The sequence below is a fragment of the Amyelois transitella genome, chromosome 15, assembly GCF_032362555.1.
Source record: "Amyelois transitella isolate CPQ chromosome 15, ilAmyTran1.1, whole genome shotgun sequence".
Lineage (NCBI taxonomy): Eukaryota > Metazoa > Arthropoda > Insecta > Lepidoptera > Pyralidae > Amyelois > Amyelois transitella.
The window spans coordinates 2464175-2484531 of record NC_083518.1 but is presented as its reverse complement, the minus strand read 5'-3'; the positions used below and the strand labels follow the sequence as shown (position 1 = coordinate 2484531).

General features: G+C 33.6%; 3 protein-coding genes across 3 annotated transcripts; all 3 read left to right on the top strand.

Annotated features, from left to right (window-relative positions):
- The first annotated feature begins 721 nt into the window (after nt 1–721).
- On the top strand, nt 722–4343 carry LOC106135740 (general odorant-binding protein 72). Its single transcript, XM_013336113.1, has 5 exons — nt 722–783; nt 2630–2705; nt 2965–3053; nt 3584–3695; nt 4153–4343. The coding sequence occupies exons 1-5, from the start codon at nt 727–729 to the stop codon at nt 4239–4241; spliced, it is 423 nt and encodes a 140-aa protein (XP_013191567.1). The 5' UTR covers nt 722–726; the 3' UTR covers nt 4242–4343.
- A 6415-nt stretch (nt 4344–10758) lies between these two features.
- LOC106135739 (uncharacterized) lies at nt 10759–14780 on the top strand. Its single transcript, XM_013336112.2, has 5 exons — nt 10759–10888; nt 11897–12070; nt 13204–13318; nt 13889–13974; nt 14617–14780. Exons 1-5 carry the CDS (start codon nt 10829–10831, stop codon nt 14626–14628), a joined length of 447 nt encoding a protein of 148 aa, XP_013191566.1. The 5' UTR covers nt 10759–10828; the 3' UTR covers nt 14629–14780.
- A 664-nt stretch (nt 14781–15444) lies between these two features.
- Nucleotides 15445–19881, top strand: LOC106135658 (general odorant-binding protein 28a-like). Its single transcript, XM_013336019.1, has 5 exons — nt 15445–15501; nt 16459–16635; nt 18943–19060; nt 19237–19322; nt 19858–19881. The coding sequence occupies exons 1-5, from the start codon at nt 15445–15447 to the stop codon at nt 19879–19881; spliced, it is 462 nt and encodes a 153-aa protein (XP_013191473.1).
- Nucleotides 19882–20357: the final 476 nt, after the last annotated feature.

The following is a 20357-nucleotide window of genomic DNA, read 5'->3' as shown; positions in this document are numbered from 1 at the left end:
GCAAACGCTGTTTTGCAAAAAAAGAAAAATTTGTATAGAATTATAAAAAAAATGTTAAGGGTGGACAACCCTTAACACTTAGGGGTATGAAAAATAGATGTTAGCCGATTCTCAGACCTACTGAATATGCATGCAAAATTTGGTTAAAATCGGTAAAGCCGTTTCGGAGGAGTACGAGACAAACATTGTGACACGAGAATTTTATATATAAGATAACTTTATTGAGACGTTGGAATCTTTATTTTATTTGTAAATATTATTTTTTACAAATAAAATAAGGATTCCAACGCCTCGCCGCCAGGCAGGGTAGGTACCCGTAAGCTGGCAGCATTGCCTGTCTGCACTGCAATAAAGCAGTCCCTGGATCACCCGTTATCCGTCACTATCTGAAGCTCAATTCCATCATTATGCCATTCACCTGAACGTGGGCTTAAAGTCTTCTTAAGACTGTACGCACTGTCTAAACGTAAGTGATAAAGATATGAAGTAAGTATGTATTCCACATTGAAAAACACGTGTGGAAAAATCACGTAAGAAAACTATTATAAACATTCATTGTTGAACTACAGTTATATTGGCTGGTGATTTATCAAATGATATCTTACCATCGTATATTTACCTTCACGTTAAGGTATTTAGTGCATTCTGGTGTACAATTATAGAAACATATAGTCTTACGATTGAAGGTTTACAGAACAGTCTTACGGTGTTTGCACAAGTGTTGAAATGGCGAAAGTGATATGTTTAGTCGTGTTTGGTGTTATTATTGGGATTGTGGATGGAGTAAGTATAGAAAGAGTGAAATGTCACTGAACCGTTTAATCTAGATGTGAAGTGTTATCAACGGAAAGACAAATTATCTATGTAATTTTTGTAACAAATTACCGGGTTCCATATACAAGGGCAGAGAATACCATGTGGCATTAAGTCCACCTGTTGTACATTTTACGTGCATAAAGTTTAAATAAATAACATAATAATTCCATAATATTTAGTCAAACAGCTGAACGTGGCCTATCAGTGTTTTCAAGACTGTTGGCTCTGTATACTCCGCAAGGATAAGCTATAGACGTGATTATATGAATGTAAATAAATAACATGAGTTCAAACACATTCGTACATAATGAATCACATCTTTAACTGTTATTGGGTAAACAGCCAATGAAACGCTTCGTTCAGTTGTTTGATTTAATGATAGGATTGAGATTGAAATATTGACAGATTGCCAGCACATCGCTTTAAAGAATCACAGGGTTATTTGCCTTTCCCTTAATTGACTTTTACAATGTGCACGAGAAGAGAAGCAGCTAGCACACACTATATTTTTTTCTCCATTAGGCCAGTATCGAAGCTATTTCTGAAAGCTATTTGAGTATATAGCTTTCAGTAACACTAGAAACTAATAAAAGAGGCGGAGAGAAAGATAAATCACCTAGTAAGAAATCAATGCATTCTCAGCTAATAAACTCAAAGTTACGGGGTTCATGACATTTGGCTGTCACTTTATAAAGCAAGAAAATATTTGAAAAAATTGGCTGCTCAACGGACATAAATGTCCCCAGACCCCAGTACCGGATGCTACGTCAATTCAAACCAAAAGAATGATGATGATTTAGGGTACAGGAAACCATACCGCCAGTGATAAAAACTATTATCGTCAGTAGTTAATACTTTACTGAACATACAAACATATATCATGTTCTCTATCTCAGAAGTATAAAGACATGATATATGTATTATTTGGTTCTCAATTCCATCATTAAGTCGTAGAGCTGAATGTGTGTTTTAAACAACCGTCTTTTCGAGACTGCTGGCTCTGTCTACCCCGTAAGAGACAAAGATGTGAAATGTATATGTATATATTATGCTCCAATAGTCTCTTAAAGACACTTTATGACGCTTATTTATTTTTGTAAAATATATAATTTTTATAGCTACAACAGCTATTTATAGAACATTTTTCTTATTAGGTACATAGTGCAATATTAGGTTTAAATAATTCTAGTTAAATTTTAAATCTTTAGTACCTACCTGCATATTACCTACATAAAATTATATTAAGATACTTACTTTTTTTAGTTTCATATAGTACTATGTCTACTATACATATAAATGTTTGCAATATCCGCAAGGGTTAATATGAAGATCTGTTATGTAAATATAAGTCCTTGTTGCACTCATATTATGCAAATAATATGAGTGCAAATTTGAATGACATAAGCCTAATCCTCTGATGCATCAAAAAGGCAAAAATAATATGTTAATACCAATAAAATACACGTTGATTAAACTGAGCAGTAAATTGATATAGACTGAGATACCAAAACCTATAATCTTAGACCAAAAATACAACCATTTATGTTTGCCATATTAGTCAATTTAACGTTTGGAAGTTGTTACAGGCGACTACGGCAATAAATACTTTCACCGTGTTGGGTACCGGTCCCCATTGAAAAGACTGTCATGTTCAGTTAAATGATAAAATTAAAATTCAAATAGTGACAGGCATTTAGCCTATCGTCTACATGCGAGAAATCCCAAGTATTTTTACAAACTTTTTTCTAAAATTATGTTTTAAATATTGAAAAAAAAAATACTTATTCTAACTAAACTTTTAATCTGTGTTCAGATGACCAGAGCGCAATTGAAGAATTCTGGAAAAATGCTCAGAAAAAACTGCTTGGCGAAGGTCAAAGTCGAGGAAGGTAAAAACTCACTGAGTAATATTAACGACGGGAATAACCCATTTAGATAAAGAATAGTTTTTGTAATGGTTTTAAAGGTCGGTTTTTATCACTTTGGGCATAGCCTTTTAGACGCAGTAGATGCCTCACCGGTTTTATGCAGATAAGTGGTAATATTGCTTGAATAGCTTATCTACTGAACCAATCTTTTTAAAATTCGGTTTCCTGAATGTGCATCCTGAAATATTTTTTTTTAATACTTAAGTTCATGCTTTTTCAGAATTAATAGCAGACATAGAAAAAGGGAAGTTCATAGAGGATAAAGATGTCATGTGCTACATAGCCTGCATCTATCAAATGACACAAGTTGTAAGTAACATACAGACATACATACATATTAAATGTTAACAAGGTAACAGTCTTGAATTCAAATAGTCACAAGTTGCTGTTGCCCATCGCTTGAAAGAAGAATAAAATTTATAATCCTATCCCTTGGTCGCCAATAAGCCGTTAATGACAAAGAAGAGTATTTCTAGAACTACGGAAAAGGGAATTCACGGGAGTTCTCTATCTTTTCGTAATTTCAGATCCTGAACTAAGAAACTACGTGCCAAGTTTCAAATCTCTAGATGTTTAGCTGTGCGTTGATATATCAGTCAATCAGTCAGCTAATTTTTATTAGCTACTAGTTTGCATCTCATTATCGGCCAAAGACCTCAGTTGTTTTCATTGAGGGCCATTTTTAGCCATAGCCGTGAAAAGTAGTTCCGCTATTTCTTCCACGCGTTACCTTACAACATCATTAAATTATTTTTTCATATCTTAAGAATTCCATGGGTATTCAGTAACATTAAATTTACTGCAGTAGAGATATTTTTTTTACATTTAAACCTTTTCAGGTGAAAAATAACAAATTGAGTTACGAAGCGGCCATTAAACAAGTGGACCTGATGTACCCGGCTGAAATCAAGGAAGCTGTCAAGAAGTCAGTCACCAACTGCAAAGACATTCGTGAGTTGAAGAATATTATGTCTATACACACATAGGCTGGCATGATTTTATTGACCCCCAATCAGAGGTCTACAAACTAGTATTTTCATGTTTTCACTAGTGATTCCGTGGGAATTCCGAAGAATCCTCTCTTAGTGCACCCGATGTATAGTGCATATTAAGAGAGAAGTAGGAAAGCGGACCTTAGGCCCCGAAGCTTAAGGCAGAGGGTGCAACTGGGAACACGCCAAGATGAGATACAGTGCACACCTAGACCTTATGAGGAACCTTCATGAATTTCGAAAACTTAGCGGTTTGGGCTTTGAGTTTTCTGTCAGACAGTGTCTCAGTATCTGAAGAGTTTTATACGGAGATTTCAGTGGTTTTATATTATGTAGATAGGATCTTTTAAAAATCGTATTAATTATTATTAATTATAAATATGTATATTCGTTATTAAGCTTTTATCTTTTTGCAGCCAAAAAATACAAAGATCTGTGTGAGGCGTCATACTACACGGCCAAGTGCATATACGAAGATAACCCCAAGGATTTTATATTTGCGTAAAATAAAAAGTAAGAAAAATGAAAATACAATACGTATAGAAGAAAACATTAACATCACATCACCGAGAAGAAAAAATAAACAAAATAGAAACAAGAGCAAAAATAACCCAACATCATTCCCATTTCAAGCTTAGAATAAGTTTCAACTATATGGATGAACTATTTTCTTAGTTTTATTTATAAAAAATTCTCTGAAAGATAATCCATATGTAATTAAAAATACCTAAGACCGTAATATGCATACATATTCATTTCAGTGATTTATGTAATTTGCATTTTAAAATATTTTAGGTTCGCATCATATCGCAAAAAATTGCCAAGCATAACATTATATTTTGTACAAAAAAGTCAGCGTTTTGCACCGTCTTATCTTTAATCTATTATGTTAATGAATAGCAATAATAAATTAACTTTGAAATGTTAAAAAATAGACTGTTATTTAGATTATTAATTTTAAGACCGGTAAATAAGTTAATGTTTATATTTTATAGTTATTTTAAGTATAAAGTTAATCTTTAAATTTAGTTGAACTTAGAATTGTTGTATAAATATCTTGTAATTAATAAAACGTTGAGGATTTATTGAGTAATTATTATCTTATAATTTATATTTTTAAAATTTTAGTTAATTTGCAATATCTAAGTATTTTATGAGTTTCGTATGACGATCTGACTATTTGATGCTAAGCAAAGTGAGATCAAATCTAAGATATAATAAATTAAAATTCGCTGTCATTATATACAATTTTAACGTTATATTTATACGCTGTAGAAATAACTGACAAAAGTTAATTCTTGATAAATCCCAAAAAAGGAAAACACAAAATTTATATAACTATTAAGGCGCTACATTGGCACATACTAAATATGCATCATTTACATATTTTTTTTTGCATTACACGTTAAAAAAATATACAAAGTCAAATCTGAGCAACGACAAGCAAACTAATTACCAAGAAATACGCCTGTCACGTTTCCTCTTTTCTAAGAGTACCTACCTAGTCTACAGCTACATAGCCATTTGTTATAATTACTGCCTAGGCAAAGGCAAAGCCGTATCTTGATCAACCAGGCCGCAAATCTTCTGTTAACATTTTTTACACAACACACTGTATGATTGAACTTTGAGACCATTACTTTTTTTTATTAACTGATTAATTGACCACCAGAAATCCATTCGGGTTTTTACAGTCTACGTATAAAAACATAAGTCTATTTATACCGCTATACCTATATATATATACATATTTAAAAAATACCGCTAAAAAAGTTACGCCCATTGCTCATTCAATTATTTTCTGTCGGATTTTTTTATTTTAAAGTTTAGGGCTCTGGTAGGTATTGTAGAGATTATTCTATATTATTCTATACTTTAATCCGCAGCTTCACCCGCACGAATTCAACATAAACTACCTTAAATAATTGAGCATACCTAGAAATCTTTGCAAATCCTTCAGACATGTAGGAGAGGGCATCTCTTTAATTGCTCTGACTTTGTCGGAATCAACTGTGATTCCGCTTGCTGAGAAAATATGACCTAGATATTTAATACTCTTAACACGCGTGAATTTAGCGCCACCTACCCGCGCGAAATTAGCGCCATCTACAAAAGAATACAGTGTTTTCGCAAATCCCGCAAAAACTTTAGATTTCACTGGGATGAAAAGTATGTCTTTCTAGAGTTTTAATTATATATATGCAAAATTTCAAGATCATTGGTTCGTAGATAACAAATAAAGATACAACAAACAACAAAAAATACCGTGTGGTTTCTGTCACAAATATAAACAAGAATAGAAGCACTTCATATCTTTTCTTTTCTTCTATCTTTTGCATGTCGTTAAAGGCGATTAGGTGATAGGCTTAGCTTGGGATTCCTCTGGTAGGCACGCGATGGGCTGGCTAGCTGTTGTTAAGTCAAGACTGTTGACTTTGTTAACCCCACAGGGAATAGGTATAGACGTGATTATACGTATCTATGTATGTAAATTAAATACACGATTTAATACTTATTTGCTTTTGTTAACTTTGTTACAACGTAAGATGTAACAAATTGAATATGCGTCAATCGCTATTTTGATTGCTACTGATAAGTAGCACAAGTAATTGGTTTTGATTATACAGTACATTTAGCGCCGATTAGATGACATAGCCTGTATGCATTTTACGAACATACTTAAAGCCACGTCTATATCCTTTGCGGGGTAGACAGAGTTAACAGTCTCGAAAAGGCGCCACGTTTAGTTGCATTATGGTTTCATGATTGAATTGAAATTCGAAAAGTGGCAGGGTGCCAGCCCATTGCCTAAAAGAGGAATATCAAGTTTATAAGATAGAAAGATAAATCTCTTTATTTCACCATAACAGTAAAACATACAGAACAGCACAAAAAAGACGGAGATGGTACAAAGGCGGACTGGATTTATCACTAATGCAATCTCTTCCAGTCAACCTATCCTTAAATCGCCTTTAACCACATCCATGGGAGAGATATTGAGAGCTTCTATTCTAAAGTGACGGAAACCAAACGGCATTTTCATTTCTTAGATTGTAAAACTCAATGAAATGAAGGCTTATAAACTTGATATTCTTCTTTATAGCGATGGGTTAGCAACCTATTACTATTTAAATCTCAATTCCGTAATTAAGCCATACAGCCCTTTTAAGATTGTTGGCTCTAACTAACCCGTAAAGGATAAAGACGTGATTATTATGTATGTTATGGGTGTATTGATTTTTTACTAGGCAAGTAGAGGAGGGATTTGCTCATCAGCGGTGAAAATAAACAAAAAAATAATTATATCTAAAACATACCTATTTATCTTTTTTTGCTTCAGGGATAAAATTTATCGTCTGACTTTCATGATTTACTTATACACGTTTTGGCCATAAAGCCTTAAATGAGTTTATTGACATCCACATTCACAAAACCGGCTTTGTTATTTACGTGAGAGATAGTTAATTGCTACATATATATTATTTATCGGTATAATATATTTGGCCGTGTGGTTCCCGTCACCAATACAAAAAATAATAGAACCACTCCATCTCTTTCCCGTGGATGTCGTAAAAGGCGACTAAGGGATAGGCTTACAAACTTGGGATTATTTTTTAGGCGATGGGCTAGCAACCTGTCACAATTTGAATCTCAATTCTATCATTAAGCCAAATAGCTGAATGTGGCCATTCAGTCTTTTCAAGACTGTTGGCTCTGTCTACCCCGCAAGGGATATAGACGTGACCATATGTATGTATGTATGTTATCGGTATAATTCAAGACCGTCGGTGGTCGAATCGGTAAGTTGTCCGGTTAAAGACGTGATACGCAGAGAGGCACAGGTTCGAATCCCACCTTGGCCGTGTACCAATGACTATTTTCACAAGATATACATGTTTGAATACTAACCGAAGCTCTTACGGTGAGGGAAAACATCATGAGGAAACCTGCACATTCAGACAATTGTAACCATGATCGATCCAATACGGGCTAGGTTTAATTGCAAAAGTTTTAAAAGGAGTCGCTTTGCGTAAAATCCTGACTCATCCAATCCAGGTCAAAGGCATACCCCGGGCTCTTCTCCAGAGTGATGAGGATGCAACCGGGACTAATGCCAAGGTGAAGAAGATTATTGATCGGTGTAATAACAGGATAATACCTACAGGGTGACCGGTAAATCGCGTTATATATTGAAAGGGGCGTGTCTGAATCTCGTTCAAGATAACTACAAAAAAAAAAATTGGGGATTAAAATTTTACCTAATTATCTAACAAAAACAAGAAGTCTGGATTTCTAGACATAACGAGTCAACCACGTGACGGTGCCGGCAGCGAGTCATCTAAACGCAGGGTGTCCAAACATTCTGCGATTTTGTCCACTATTACTGAGTAGTTTTACATACATACATATGATCACGTCTATATCCCTAGCGAGGTAGTCAGAGCCACTAGGCTCGAAAAGACTGATAGGCCACGCTCAGCTGTTTGGCTTAGTGATAGAATTGAGATTCAAATAGTGACAGGTTGCTAACCCATGGCCTAAAAGAAGAATCCCAAGTTTATAAGCCTATCCCTTAGTCGCCTTTTACGACATCCGTGGGAAAGAGATGAAGTGGTCCTATTCTTTTTTGTAATGGTGCCGGGAACCACAGGGTAGTGAGTAGTTTTATTGGTTACATATTTTGTAATGGACGGAAGTATTTAATTTAGGTACTACGTCTTTAAATATAGAATACAATTAACCAGACACCCCGTATAATTCTGGACTGGTAGTGACAGAAAAAGATAGTGGATGCTTCTCTTTCTGCGTCATTGTAAATGTCAATCAATAGAAAGGATAAATAAATGTAGGATTCTTTTTAGGCTAGTAACCTGTCACTATCTATAAATCTCAATACCATTCAGATAAATTTGATCTAAGTCTTGTGAATTTACGCTCTGTTTACCCCGTAAAAGATAAAGACGAGATATGCGTGTTAATTATTCATCATTGCAGAAGTGCAGGTATAAAATAATTTCTATTGTTTGCTGAACACGGACTCGCGGCCGCCATATTTAACCTGCTCACCGAATTAAAAGTGCGAATTCATCGTGACATGTTGTGATTTATATCTCCTTACCGACATAAGGGGCCGTGTGGTTCCCAGTACTTAAGAATAGGACCACTCTATCTCTTACGTATTGATGTCATTGGGGATTCAAATGGGCACATTTATTTAGTGCAGATTTTATTATAATTAGCATAGGTACGGTACTGTAAATGTTGGGTTCGTCTTGGGTATTTTGTCCTATAGAAAAAAGTTCAATTCAGCAAATAACATCATTGTAAGAGTGGTATCTAAATAGTTACCACAAATATAGAATTATTAGTCGTATTGTAGCCGTAATGCAAAGTGCATAAAAAGTGATTCTACAAGCGATTAAAAACTTCATGCATTCGATCACATACCTACGATTACTATTTAATATACTTATTTACTTCTGTATAAGCTTTTAGACAATGATAATAAGAGGTAATCAAGTGACCTAAGCTAAGCGATTATGCACGCTCCAAGGATTTTTTTAAAGAATAAAAGAACAAATATTATTATACCTAATTGATCATATACAATGTTGTATTGTGCTGCAATTATTTAAAATACATAATAAGGTCCATTCAGTAGTCTAGACATGGTCAGATAATTAAAGGTTACAATCAAATGAGAAGATTTATTTTTGCCTAGCCTTATCCCATTTCCCGAAGACTTTTGGCCCTGTCAACTCTTTCAAGGATAGAGACGTGATTAGTAATAATTTGGAAACCCCGGTTCATTTGGGGTTGGCTCTCATCGTTATTCGGTACCATACAATTTGTTTCAGGATGGTGTTTTTTCCAATTTTTACCTGTCTCAGATCGTGGTTGAACGTAGAAATCCGAGTTTAAACAGGTTGTCGTAGTGATGAAGCGGTTCCCAAGGTCCAACTATGAAGCGATTCCCGTCTGAATTGTTAAATATCTTACGGTCTTACCCAAGTTGGATTACATAGTTGTTGCTATAGTTAAATTACTCATTCCCTTATTCGTCTCTTACGACTCCTACTGGAAGGAGTCGGGATAGATGGCGCCAACCTGATAACCAAGTGTAATTAAATAAGGTAATGGTGACTAATCTTATGGATCAAACAATTGTATATAACAATTAAACCGTTATGAAACACTTAATGGAGGATTTTTCTTCTATTGAATAGAATATAAAAAACTTATCTCATGAACATGTACGTCAGCTTTATTTCCTTTTTTAGATCCGTTTTAATTTAAATCACAAAGTAAATAATTTAAAAATACTTAAACATGTCTAATAATTAAAAACCACTTCACATATCAGAATGCTTCTGCAGAAATAGATTCAAAATGATAACGATAACATGTAAAGCTATAATACTTTTGGGTGACGTAATGGGTGAGTTTTTGACAAACAAGCAGGTATAAGTTCTTTTTATGAGCAGATTTGTTTGACTCTTTTTTAGTATAGTCATATCATTGAAAACGAAAACAGTAAAAAGATGAATAATTAACCACTATATGAGGAAAATATAAGAATATCCTGTGTAATTAGAAATTAATATATTTTCAAAATAGGCTACAAAGTATTGCGTTTTGACGTCAACATAACTTAAGTCTAATTATATCTACTACCGATTCCAAAGTGCATGTAAAATTTAAAAGGAATTGGAAAATAAAAAAACAAAAAGAAGCGGAACGAAACATTATTTTCAATTATCCAATTAGAGATGTCCTCTAGCTAATTTGTCATCAAGTCATCAGATCCAAATTAGTACAAATATGATCCCCTAAACTAATAACCATTTCCTTATTTACAACAAAAATGACTGAACATTACAAACTAACGATCCAAATTACCTCCAGAGTTTTTGTTGTGCACTTTTTACAAACAATTTTCATAGTTCGTGCGAGTTAGATAATTATCTTACAAATTACTCTTGTGGCTTATATATAAATATGTTGGAGGTACCTCCGGACAGAACAACTTGAGATCTACTAGTGGGTGATCCTATATTATTACGAGTGTCATAATTAGTTGAAATTTAAAACATGTCTGTTCGTTTTGTATTATGTTTGGCGGTTGTGGCTGTTGCTTTAAGCGGTGTTGTAGTGAGTATTTTAATTGTTTTGGTGATGATTTTAATTTCTTTTTATCTGATGAATTACAGTTAGCCAGTGTGTTAATTTAGTCATTCTAATTTTTCTTTTCTAAATATATTAAGTAACGAATGGCAATGAATGTGCTATGTGGTTCCCGGTACCAATGTAAAAAAAGAATAGGACCACTCCATCTCGTTCCCATGGATGTCGTAAAAGGCAGCTAAGGGATCGGCTTATAAACTTGGGATTCTTCTTTTAGGCGATGGGCTAGCAACCTGTCACTATTTGAATCTCAATTCTATCATCGAGCCAAAAAGCTGAACATGGCCTGTCAGTCTTTTCAAGACTGTTGGCTCTGTCTAGCCCGCAAGGGATATAGACGTGATTATATGTATGTATGTATGTACGAATGGCAAAATTATGCGCATGAGAGAAACTTGTGGAGGTAGGAAGGAGAAAATGAAAAATCATATTGTAGTTAATTTTAAAAATATAAGTTACTTTGCGTGATTCAATTTATAATAAGTTTAATACATTCACTTCTTTACTTGGTAAAAAAATTACATGATTTGCTAATGACATAAGGATGTTCATTTGATTGGACAATATGGGTGACGTCACTGGTGTTATATCAATTTATAGGGAACGATAAGCACTGAGTACGAGGGAATTAACGCTTAGTTTATGATTTATTGGCGTTGGATTTCTAAAAAACAATTAAGAAAAATATCCATATTTCATAAATGAGTTAATATTTAAATTTGAATTTAGAAAAAGCGGATAAATTTTAAAGACAAAATAGGTTGCAACTTATCAGATTTCAGGAAATGTATCCATTACATACAAGTTGCTAGGCCATCGGCTAAAATAAAAATCCCTTGTTTATTAGTCTATCCCTAAGTCGCCTTTTACGACATCCATGGGAAAATACATTGCCACAAATTGTGAGAAATAATAATAAAAATAACTTGGTAGGATTCTACAGAAGGATTCTTAAAATTCTGATTTACTTTTCAGACTTTAACCCCAGAAGAAGAGTCATCAATCCGGGGTCACCTTCGGGAGTTTGTGAACGAGTGCAGCAAGGAGTATGGCATCTCCGAAGAACAATTGAAGACGGCAAAGGAGAATAAGAATGTGGACGGCATTGAGCCCTGTGCTATCGGCTGTGTCTACAAGAAGGCTAAGTTTGTGAGTTATTTATTTATGTAGGTGCATAAATAAATTGGGCCACATAGTATACCTTTGTACTGTTGAGGTATCGAAGGTATACTTAGTGCACCTCTTCTTCTTCCTCCTCGCTATAGTCTCGGTTAAATACCCACAACTCTGGAGAGACACCGGGGTAAGCCCTTCATCATGGATCCTGGATTGGGTTACTCGTAGTCATTTTTTTACTCGAAGAGACTCCCATCCGACTTCTACAACGATGGTTACACATCCAGTTGCCTGAATGGGCAAGGTTTTCCGCAATGATTTTACTCACCGTTAGAGCATCAGTTAATATTCAAACTAATGTAAATAACTTCGAAAATAGTCTCTGGTACATGGCCGAGGTGGGATTTGAACCTGTGTCTTTATGCGCAAAGCATGTTTTAACCAGTCACCTTACAAATTCGACCACCGATGCTGTATTTTGTGCACCTGACACCGGAATATTAGGTAACTGGATATATAACCGTGATCCAAGCTAGGTTCAGTATCTGTGCAAGTTAACAAAGGAGAGGTAGAAGTTGTTTTGTGTAAAAATTTTACTAAGGACCACTCACCAGCGAAGTGAGAACTGGGCGCAACCGAGATTAACGCCAAGAGCTTGATATCATATTTATTTGGAGCCTACGAAAAACTTTAAAATTATTGATTTTAGTACGTACAATGATGGTTCTTATTTTAATAGAAATTGTGTTTGGAATCAGGTATAAGGCTAAAGGCCGCCAAATACCAAGTGGTTTGACTACTGTAGTTGGAAACAAAAATAAAATAACCGTTTTTTTGAGGTCGTGTAAGCACTTATGATAAACCAGTTCAGTTCTACTTATTACGGTTGGTTATAAGAAGATTTTAATTGAGAAATGGAAAGGAATAATACTTTAACCTAAATAAATATTTATTTAAAAACTAGATAAAGCTAGCTCCAAAGTGAAAGAACACTTGCGTTATGAAATATTAATACACCGATACCATAATCAAGACTGAGAACAAGCACATACTCGTTGCCTATAAAATTAAAAAAAAATCGACACAAAGAAACTAATGCAACAGAAATATGAGGTATAGTTAAGAGTATAAATGATATTCTTAACGCAATCATTTTCAAATTCCAGATCAACGACCAAGGTCTATATGACGTTGACAAGGCAAAGGAAATTAGTGCAAAATACGTGAACAGCGAGGATGACAGGAAGAAATTCGCAGAGATAGCTGATGATTGTTCCGCAGGTAAACAGAGGCAATAGTCTCGAAAAGATCATCATATTATCATCATTGCATTATCATAGTATCATCGTATTAAGTTAGTTAATAAAAATAGCCTTGATGGAGCAGTTTGACACTGCCGCCGTTTTACAGTCAGTCTCTCTTCCATCTAGCGTGTTCATTAATCCTAAATTATCAGGAAAAAGCTCAATTTTTAAAAAAAGATGATATAAAAATTTTTAGTAAGATGCTATTATAGTGTAGGTGTAACGACGCAAACTTTTTAATATAGCAGTGCTTACTTATTTTTCAAAAATCACTTTAATTTTGCTTTTTTATTCTGCTTTTATTTTGGGCAGTATCTAATAAATTTTATTCAAGTCACAGTCGAGAAACTGCCGTGGTACAGTGATACTGATAGTGTTAATAATTAATAAAGTATCGTGTAACTTCATAAAATTTAATATATTCTGTTTGTAATTTATCATATCTGGATGATAAAGTGAAGACATAAGAGCCTTATAAACCATAAATTACCAATTCCGCTTAAGAACTTTATAAGCAAGCCTAATAATTTCGTGCTTTTATTTTCAGTGAACGACGAGTCTGTATCGGACGGAGATAAGGGCTGTGAAAGGGCTAAGCTCCTGTTGTCTTGCATGTTTAAGCATAAGGACGCGGTATGTATAAAGTACTTTCTAATATTTATCTAAGTACTTGAAATTATAAAAAAAAATAGTTTATACAGAGAAACCGTAGAATGACCGTAGGTGACATCTATATACATAATTTATTCTCTCGTCCACATTCTATTCTAAGTTTAATTGATATTGTGAAGTTGACGTTGTTGAAGAAAATGCTGCAGTGCAGTTTGTTACCGCTTCTTCTGCACTGACGCCTTGGAAGCGGCAGTAAACTTAGTTTTAAGTAATTTATTTGACGTCAACCAATGTTGTTAAACCATACGTTTTGACAATTATTAAGCGATACGATCCTATAATAATGAATAAAAAATTTTGAATTTTTGCATAAGTTGAAACACCAAATGTTTTACGAGAAGCTATTTCATTGTCGAAATTTATGTCACTAAAGTCTACTACATCAGGTTAAAAACCTTTGTTGCACCAAAATTATGTACCCACAACGTCTGGTAGAGAGTCAATGAGACCAAACTGATATTGTAATTAGTGCTGTTTAAAAAATTGGGCTAGTAATTGAATGTTTTCTAAGGAGACATGAACTGAGCCATGATGTTGTTGGATTGTTGTATTTTTTTTTAAATTATTAATTTAAATTTATTTCTCTCTTCTCCTTTTTTTCAGATTCAAGTCTAAGTTTTTTGATATCGAGTAACCCAATTAGGCTATGGAGACGATTCGGCAAATGTTATAATTCAAGATGCTGTGATGTTAGTTAAACTAAATTTAATGAAAATCAACTCACTCAATCTAATATGTCAATAATGGATGTCCATTTTCTTATTCAATCCCTGTTTGCAATTTTATGTAATAAAAGATTTTGTGTTTAATTTAATAATTATTTTATTAATTCCTGAAGTATTATTAAGTAGGAATAGAATAGCCGCATAGTAAAAGTATTTAAGGAATGAAAAATTAGTTTTCAAAGCAGACATTTTAACCACTTGGGTGTGGCCTTATTAAATATCAGTAAAAATAATTATATATTACTTCAGAACTGGCTAAAAAACCGCTATTATAATGAAACGATATTATATTGGGTATTCTATGAAAAATGCCAATGATGATCATTTTATAAATAGGAATGATTTATTTCTTCGTAATTATTAAATGAAAGATCTATCGAACCGTTTTAAAAATCTTTCTCCACTGGAAATCTTATTCGCTAGCCATCTTCAACCAAAATAAAAAAACACACGCTACATTTTAAAATGTAACAGGAGCAGAGCTCCGAAGAATAGCTAGCATAACATAATCTATGGACAACACAATTACTATGACCGAATCGAATCCCAGATTGTGCCAGTTCCAAACCGTACTTCCTCTTCCACAAGGCTGGGATTGCCGGAAAAGTCATGCTACAAATTAGGCAAATCATGGTTTACTATAAAACTTGCAGGTAAGACTACAGATTGATCAATTGTATCGAGTTTGCCAAAACATTTAGTGATCATGAATAATTTGGGATTTATTTGCTTAGTTTCAGCATGTACTGTGGCTTCTATTTTGGTAAGTAAATTGTGAACATTCTCAATTATTACCTAAATTTTATATATAAGGTTAGCCAACCTTTAATTTACTGAGCCCAGTATGTATGTCTCAGAATTATGTGCAGGTATATATATATATATATATACCTGTACATATTAATACAATTAACCTATGTTTATCTTACGGAGTAGACATAGCAATAGTCACAAGTCTTAAAGTGATTAAGATAGTGTCAGGTTACAAGCCACAAAACAAATTTGCAAGCACACCACCTTAAAGGCTACCCATATATTTAGATACATAGAGGCAAATATTACTGTGATGAAAGTCATCAATTAAAATTTATATAAGAACAATTAAATGAAAGTTATGTTCATGAAGATATGTGCAGTAGGAATGATATTTTTATTGCTAGTTTTAGTGTCTACAATCGATTAAATTAAGTGACCACGTAGTTATTAAGAGTGTCATTCTTCAGAACAATGAAGAAATAATAACTGCTGAAGTTATGAGTTCACAATGAAACCTCAATTATATGCAATTATAAGACACTACTCACATTATATTAGATACGAGTTCACGTGCTCATATTCAGGATTGTCATGATTTAGGAGACGGCGAGTTAGTAAAAAGTAAAGATTTACAAAATTAGGACTGTTAATTTACAAGCTTTTATCCAAAAAAGGAAGAACGTGCTGTAGCATATTTTTTAGCAATTTCACACATAAAACAATCGAATACAGTTAGTATAATGCTTTGTTAAGTTTATAATGCAAGCTATTGGAGTACAACAACATTTCAATATTCTTTGCTAAATTTGATATTTGATATAGCTTAAACAATTAGCAATTAAGATTTCTGTCAGGTTCAGAAGTTATGTATAATTTTAATATTTAGATTGAATCATAGGTAGGTAAATGAATGAACTCAAACCTTAATAAAAGTCTCACATATTTTTTTAATTATTATTTCCAGGCTGTGTCACCTACCCAAAGAGCTGCAATCCAAGCAAAGTTGCTTTCAGGAGGATTAGCTTGCATAAAGGATCACCCTCTATCGGCTTCAGATATCAAGGACTTCAAGCAGAAGATGCTACCAGACAATGAGAATGCTAGGTGTTTTGCCGCCTGCCTTTTTAAGAAGATTGGTATTGTAAGTTAAAGAGTTGTTGTTCATCCTTACCTAAATTTTGTATGTGATCCTATAAATTTAAGGTTTGCTGAAAGAGATCCTACTCGGTGATAAGCTCGATACTATATTGTTCGATGTGCTCTTTTGAATGAACAATAAGGCATATACTTACTTACTTAAATCATCAATATTATAGGAATAACTTTTTGTAAGCGATGGCTAGCAACCTGTCACTATTTGAATCTCAATTCTATCACTTAGCCAAACAGCTTTCAGTATTTTCGAGACGGTTGGCTCTGTCTACCCCGCAAGGGATAAAGACGTGATTATATGTATGTATGTATGTATCAATATTATAAAAGATTAAGATTCATATAATTCGGTATATAAGAATTGGGAGGTTGAAGGTTCTGGTGAATATGTTATTGTGTGACATCATAATATTTTGATTAACGTTTATTTACCACCTACCTTTGCAAAAAACTGCGTGATGATTCGATTTTAGTCCGAGATCTGTGGGTAGATTAGAAACTATAAGTTAAAATAAGTTAATTGAATTTTATATCAAAGCAATGAATATTCATCATAATCTTTGTAATGTTTCTCTGGTTGCATCCAGGAGAAGGAAATCAGGTAATAATTTAATGCGATTCCTGTTTGACCTCCATAAACCTAATAACACGTACACTACATAATTCAAAAACCTTGCCTAACACCTTACATAAAGTGCAACACTTTCATACTCGCCCTCTTATATTGCATCCGATTATTGTTTCAAGTTTTTCATATACTTTACATACTGTGAAAAGAGTTGTCAAACTTTCTACAGACGGCTGCTAGCCTGACACCATTTTTTTCAATGGATTTGTTCATTTCTCACAAACCTTACATTGGTCTTTATTGTTTTAGGTGGTCACATTGAGCCTTTGGTCTGAGCTGTGGTCGTTTCTAGGCAGCCTTTTAAGTCTGGGCTAGTTTTAATTATATCAGATTATATACAAGAATGCATTCTTATAATTTTAAAGATCCATCTGTGCCGCCACTTTTCGGTCATGCAATTTTTTTCTTTATCCTTTCAATGGAAATCCTGTTACAGAAAATTGCTAAGACATCATACTTAAACCTATGATTTGGACTTTCTTTGCCAAGTCATACAAAATATTCAAATAGGGAACATCCTGATACTAAGTCTCGCTGACCAACCTGTTCATCTTCCTCCTAACATTAGTCTTCTAGTTAAATCCTTATATCTATGCCTGTGTTTATGTTTCTTGGAGGGAGTAAGTTACGTGTCTATAGATAAGAAGCGATTATTTGATCTCTGCAATTTCGTAGGGAATCCTTACTTCTATTGCATCAAACATTATTATTTCGGTACCTGATAAATCAGTCTATTTGTAATCTCAAAAGATGACTTTGACCCATTTATAGACATTTTCATAAACTGGAATTTATATATGATAATCGCAAAAATTGGATTTTTTCACATCGATGATTGTTACAATATTAATTGCAATAAAATTTTATGTCTTTCAATAATTTTGATACGATATAAAACTAGTAGTTTCATTATGCCCATACATCGGACCCAGGTTACTCCGCAAAGTTGTAACTGAGATTAAATTCCAAGAGAGTGCCCTTTGTATCTGTGGAAACATGCAGACAACGGATCACTAATGTCGTACCCCAACTGTCTTTACTCATGTACGTACACGCCTATCATTTCATCATGTCTCCTATCTCGGGTCTGCTGGAAGAGATTTTTGTTTCTTGTGATTATCAGTCTCGATGTTTTCTGTGTACATAAATTAGTACATAAAGAAATAATAAAAAATAATCTTGGCATGTTCCCAGTTGCGTCGTCAGCTTCTATGGGTTGGGGTCTCAAAATTCTAAATTCAAAAATTTTATTCATTATTATGGGATACTTCATATCACTTTATAATTGTCATATCTTTTGGTTCCACAACATTGGTTGACGTCAAATAAATTACTTAAAACTAAGTTGACTGCCGCTTCCAAAGCGTCTGTGGTCTGCGTTCCTACTTTTCTCTTTCCACTTTCCCGGTCTACCATATCTTCAGTTCTTACATCATGAAGCCGATCTGTATAATACAGTATGAAGCCTTGAAAAGCATTTTGAAAAGAAGCACATTGATTGTTATACACACATCGGCTAGACAAACTTTAAAAATCTCCAAGCATCAAAATTCACACGCATCAGCTTAATGACTAGCAGCTCATGTGTAATAATAATAATAATTGTTTTTTAATATCGTAAGTTAAATGTGTTTATTACTATTTTATTACATTTTTCATTATTATCAGATGGATGACATGGGCAAACTCTCCGCAGCAGGTGCTCAAGACAGTGCTAAATCAATCTTCAGAAATAACGACGAGCATCTATCCAAAGTTGGGGAACTCGTTGACAAATGTTCTTCTAGTAAGAGAACTTATTAAATTATTATTCTGTATCAAATATCTCAGAATTGGAAAAGACATTTTGATGTCAGAGCGCGTTGTCCGTAATACTATACAAGTTGTGAAAAAATTGGCAGTTGTTTTATGGTTCAAATTGTGTATCATTGTGTCAACACTCATTCCTCGTATTAATTCCAGTAAATGACGAAATGACTATGGACGATGAAAAAGGATGCGAGCGAGCTAAGATGGCATTTACGTGTCTAATTGAACATGCTCCAAAGGTAAATTTAACATTATCATATTATTTGTATTGGTAACTTTTTATCCACAACCACACGGCCAAAAAAGAATAGGACCGCCCAGTCTCTTTCCCATGGATGTCGTAAAAGACGACTAAGGGATATGCTTATAAACTGGAATTCTTCTTTTAGGAGACACGGTTAGCTACCTGTCTCTATTTGAATCTCAATTCGTATAAGGACGTGATAAAGACGTGATAACATAAAAAAATATATTATTTGAAAGAAATGAAATGATAACTTAACGATTCTTTATTTATAATAGATACAAGTTACTATCACAACTTACATAGACTCAGTTAATACAAGAGTTCTTTATTGAAATGACCGTATCCTATCTTTCTTATAACCTTTATTTTAATTAAATATATTTTTATTTGGTAGTGTTTCATGTCCTTCCTTAGCGAATGATATTACGAATTTTCTCTACTTACCTTGTTTGATCATTGGCATGTTCTACTTCTTCAAACTTCTGGTGCTACTTCAAACACTATTAAATAATGTTTTTAATTTTCAGTTCAATTTCGACATTGATTTTTAAATCAAAACCTACAGAATCGTATCACGCACTACAGAGTATAGAATGGAAGACTTGACGAGACTGCGTTCCTTGCTTTGTGGGCTATCTTCCTGGAATAACGGCTATGACACAAATTTTAAGTATTTAACATTTTGTACATTTTGTGCATCGGATAGTAAACTCTTAAGGCTGTTTAATTCTTCTAAGTATCTTTAATTAATACTTTATTGTTAAGTTTAACGTGTATAAATAATTACGTAAGTACCTGAATAAAATCATTGAAAAGGTAATAACGTTTTTAATTGCTTTACAAACGTGGGAGTTTTTCTTTTAGGCTATGGGCTATTTACCTGTCACTATGTCTATGAGCGTTGTTACTCTCATTTACGAGGTAAACAGGGCCATAATCCACTATTTACCCCGTAAAGAAGAGTAATAATTTTATTTACACTATAATTTTAATTTCAAAGGAGACCGATTCTATAAATTATGTTATT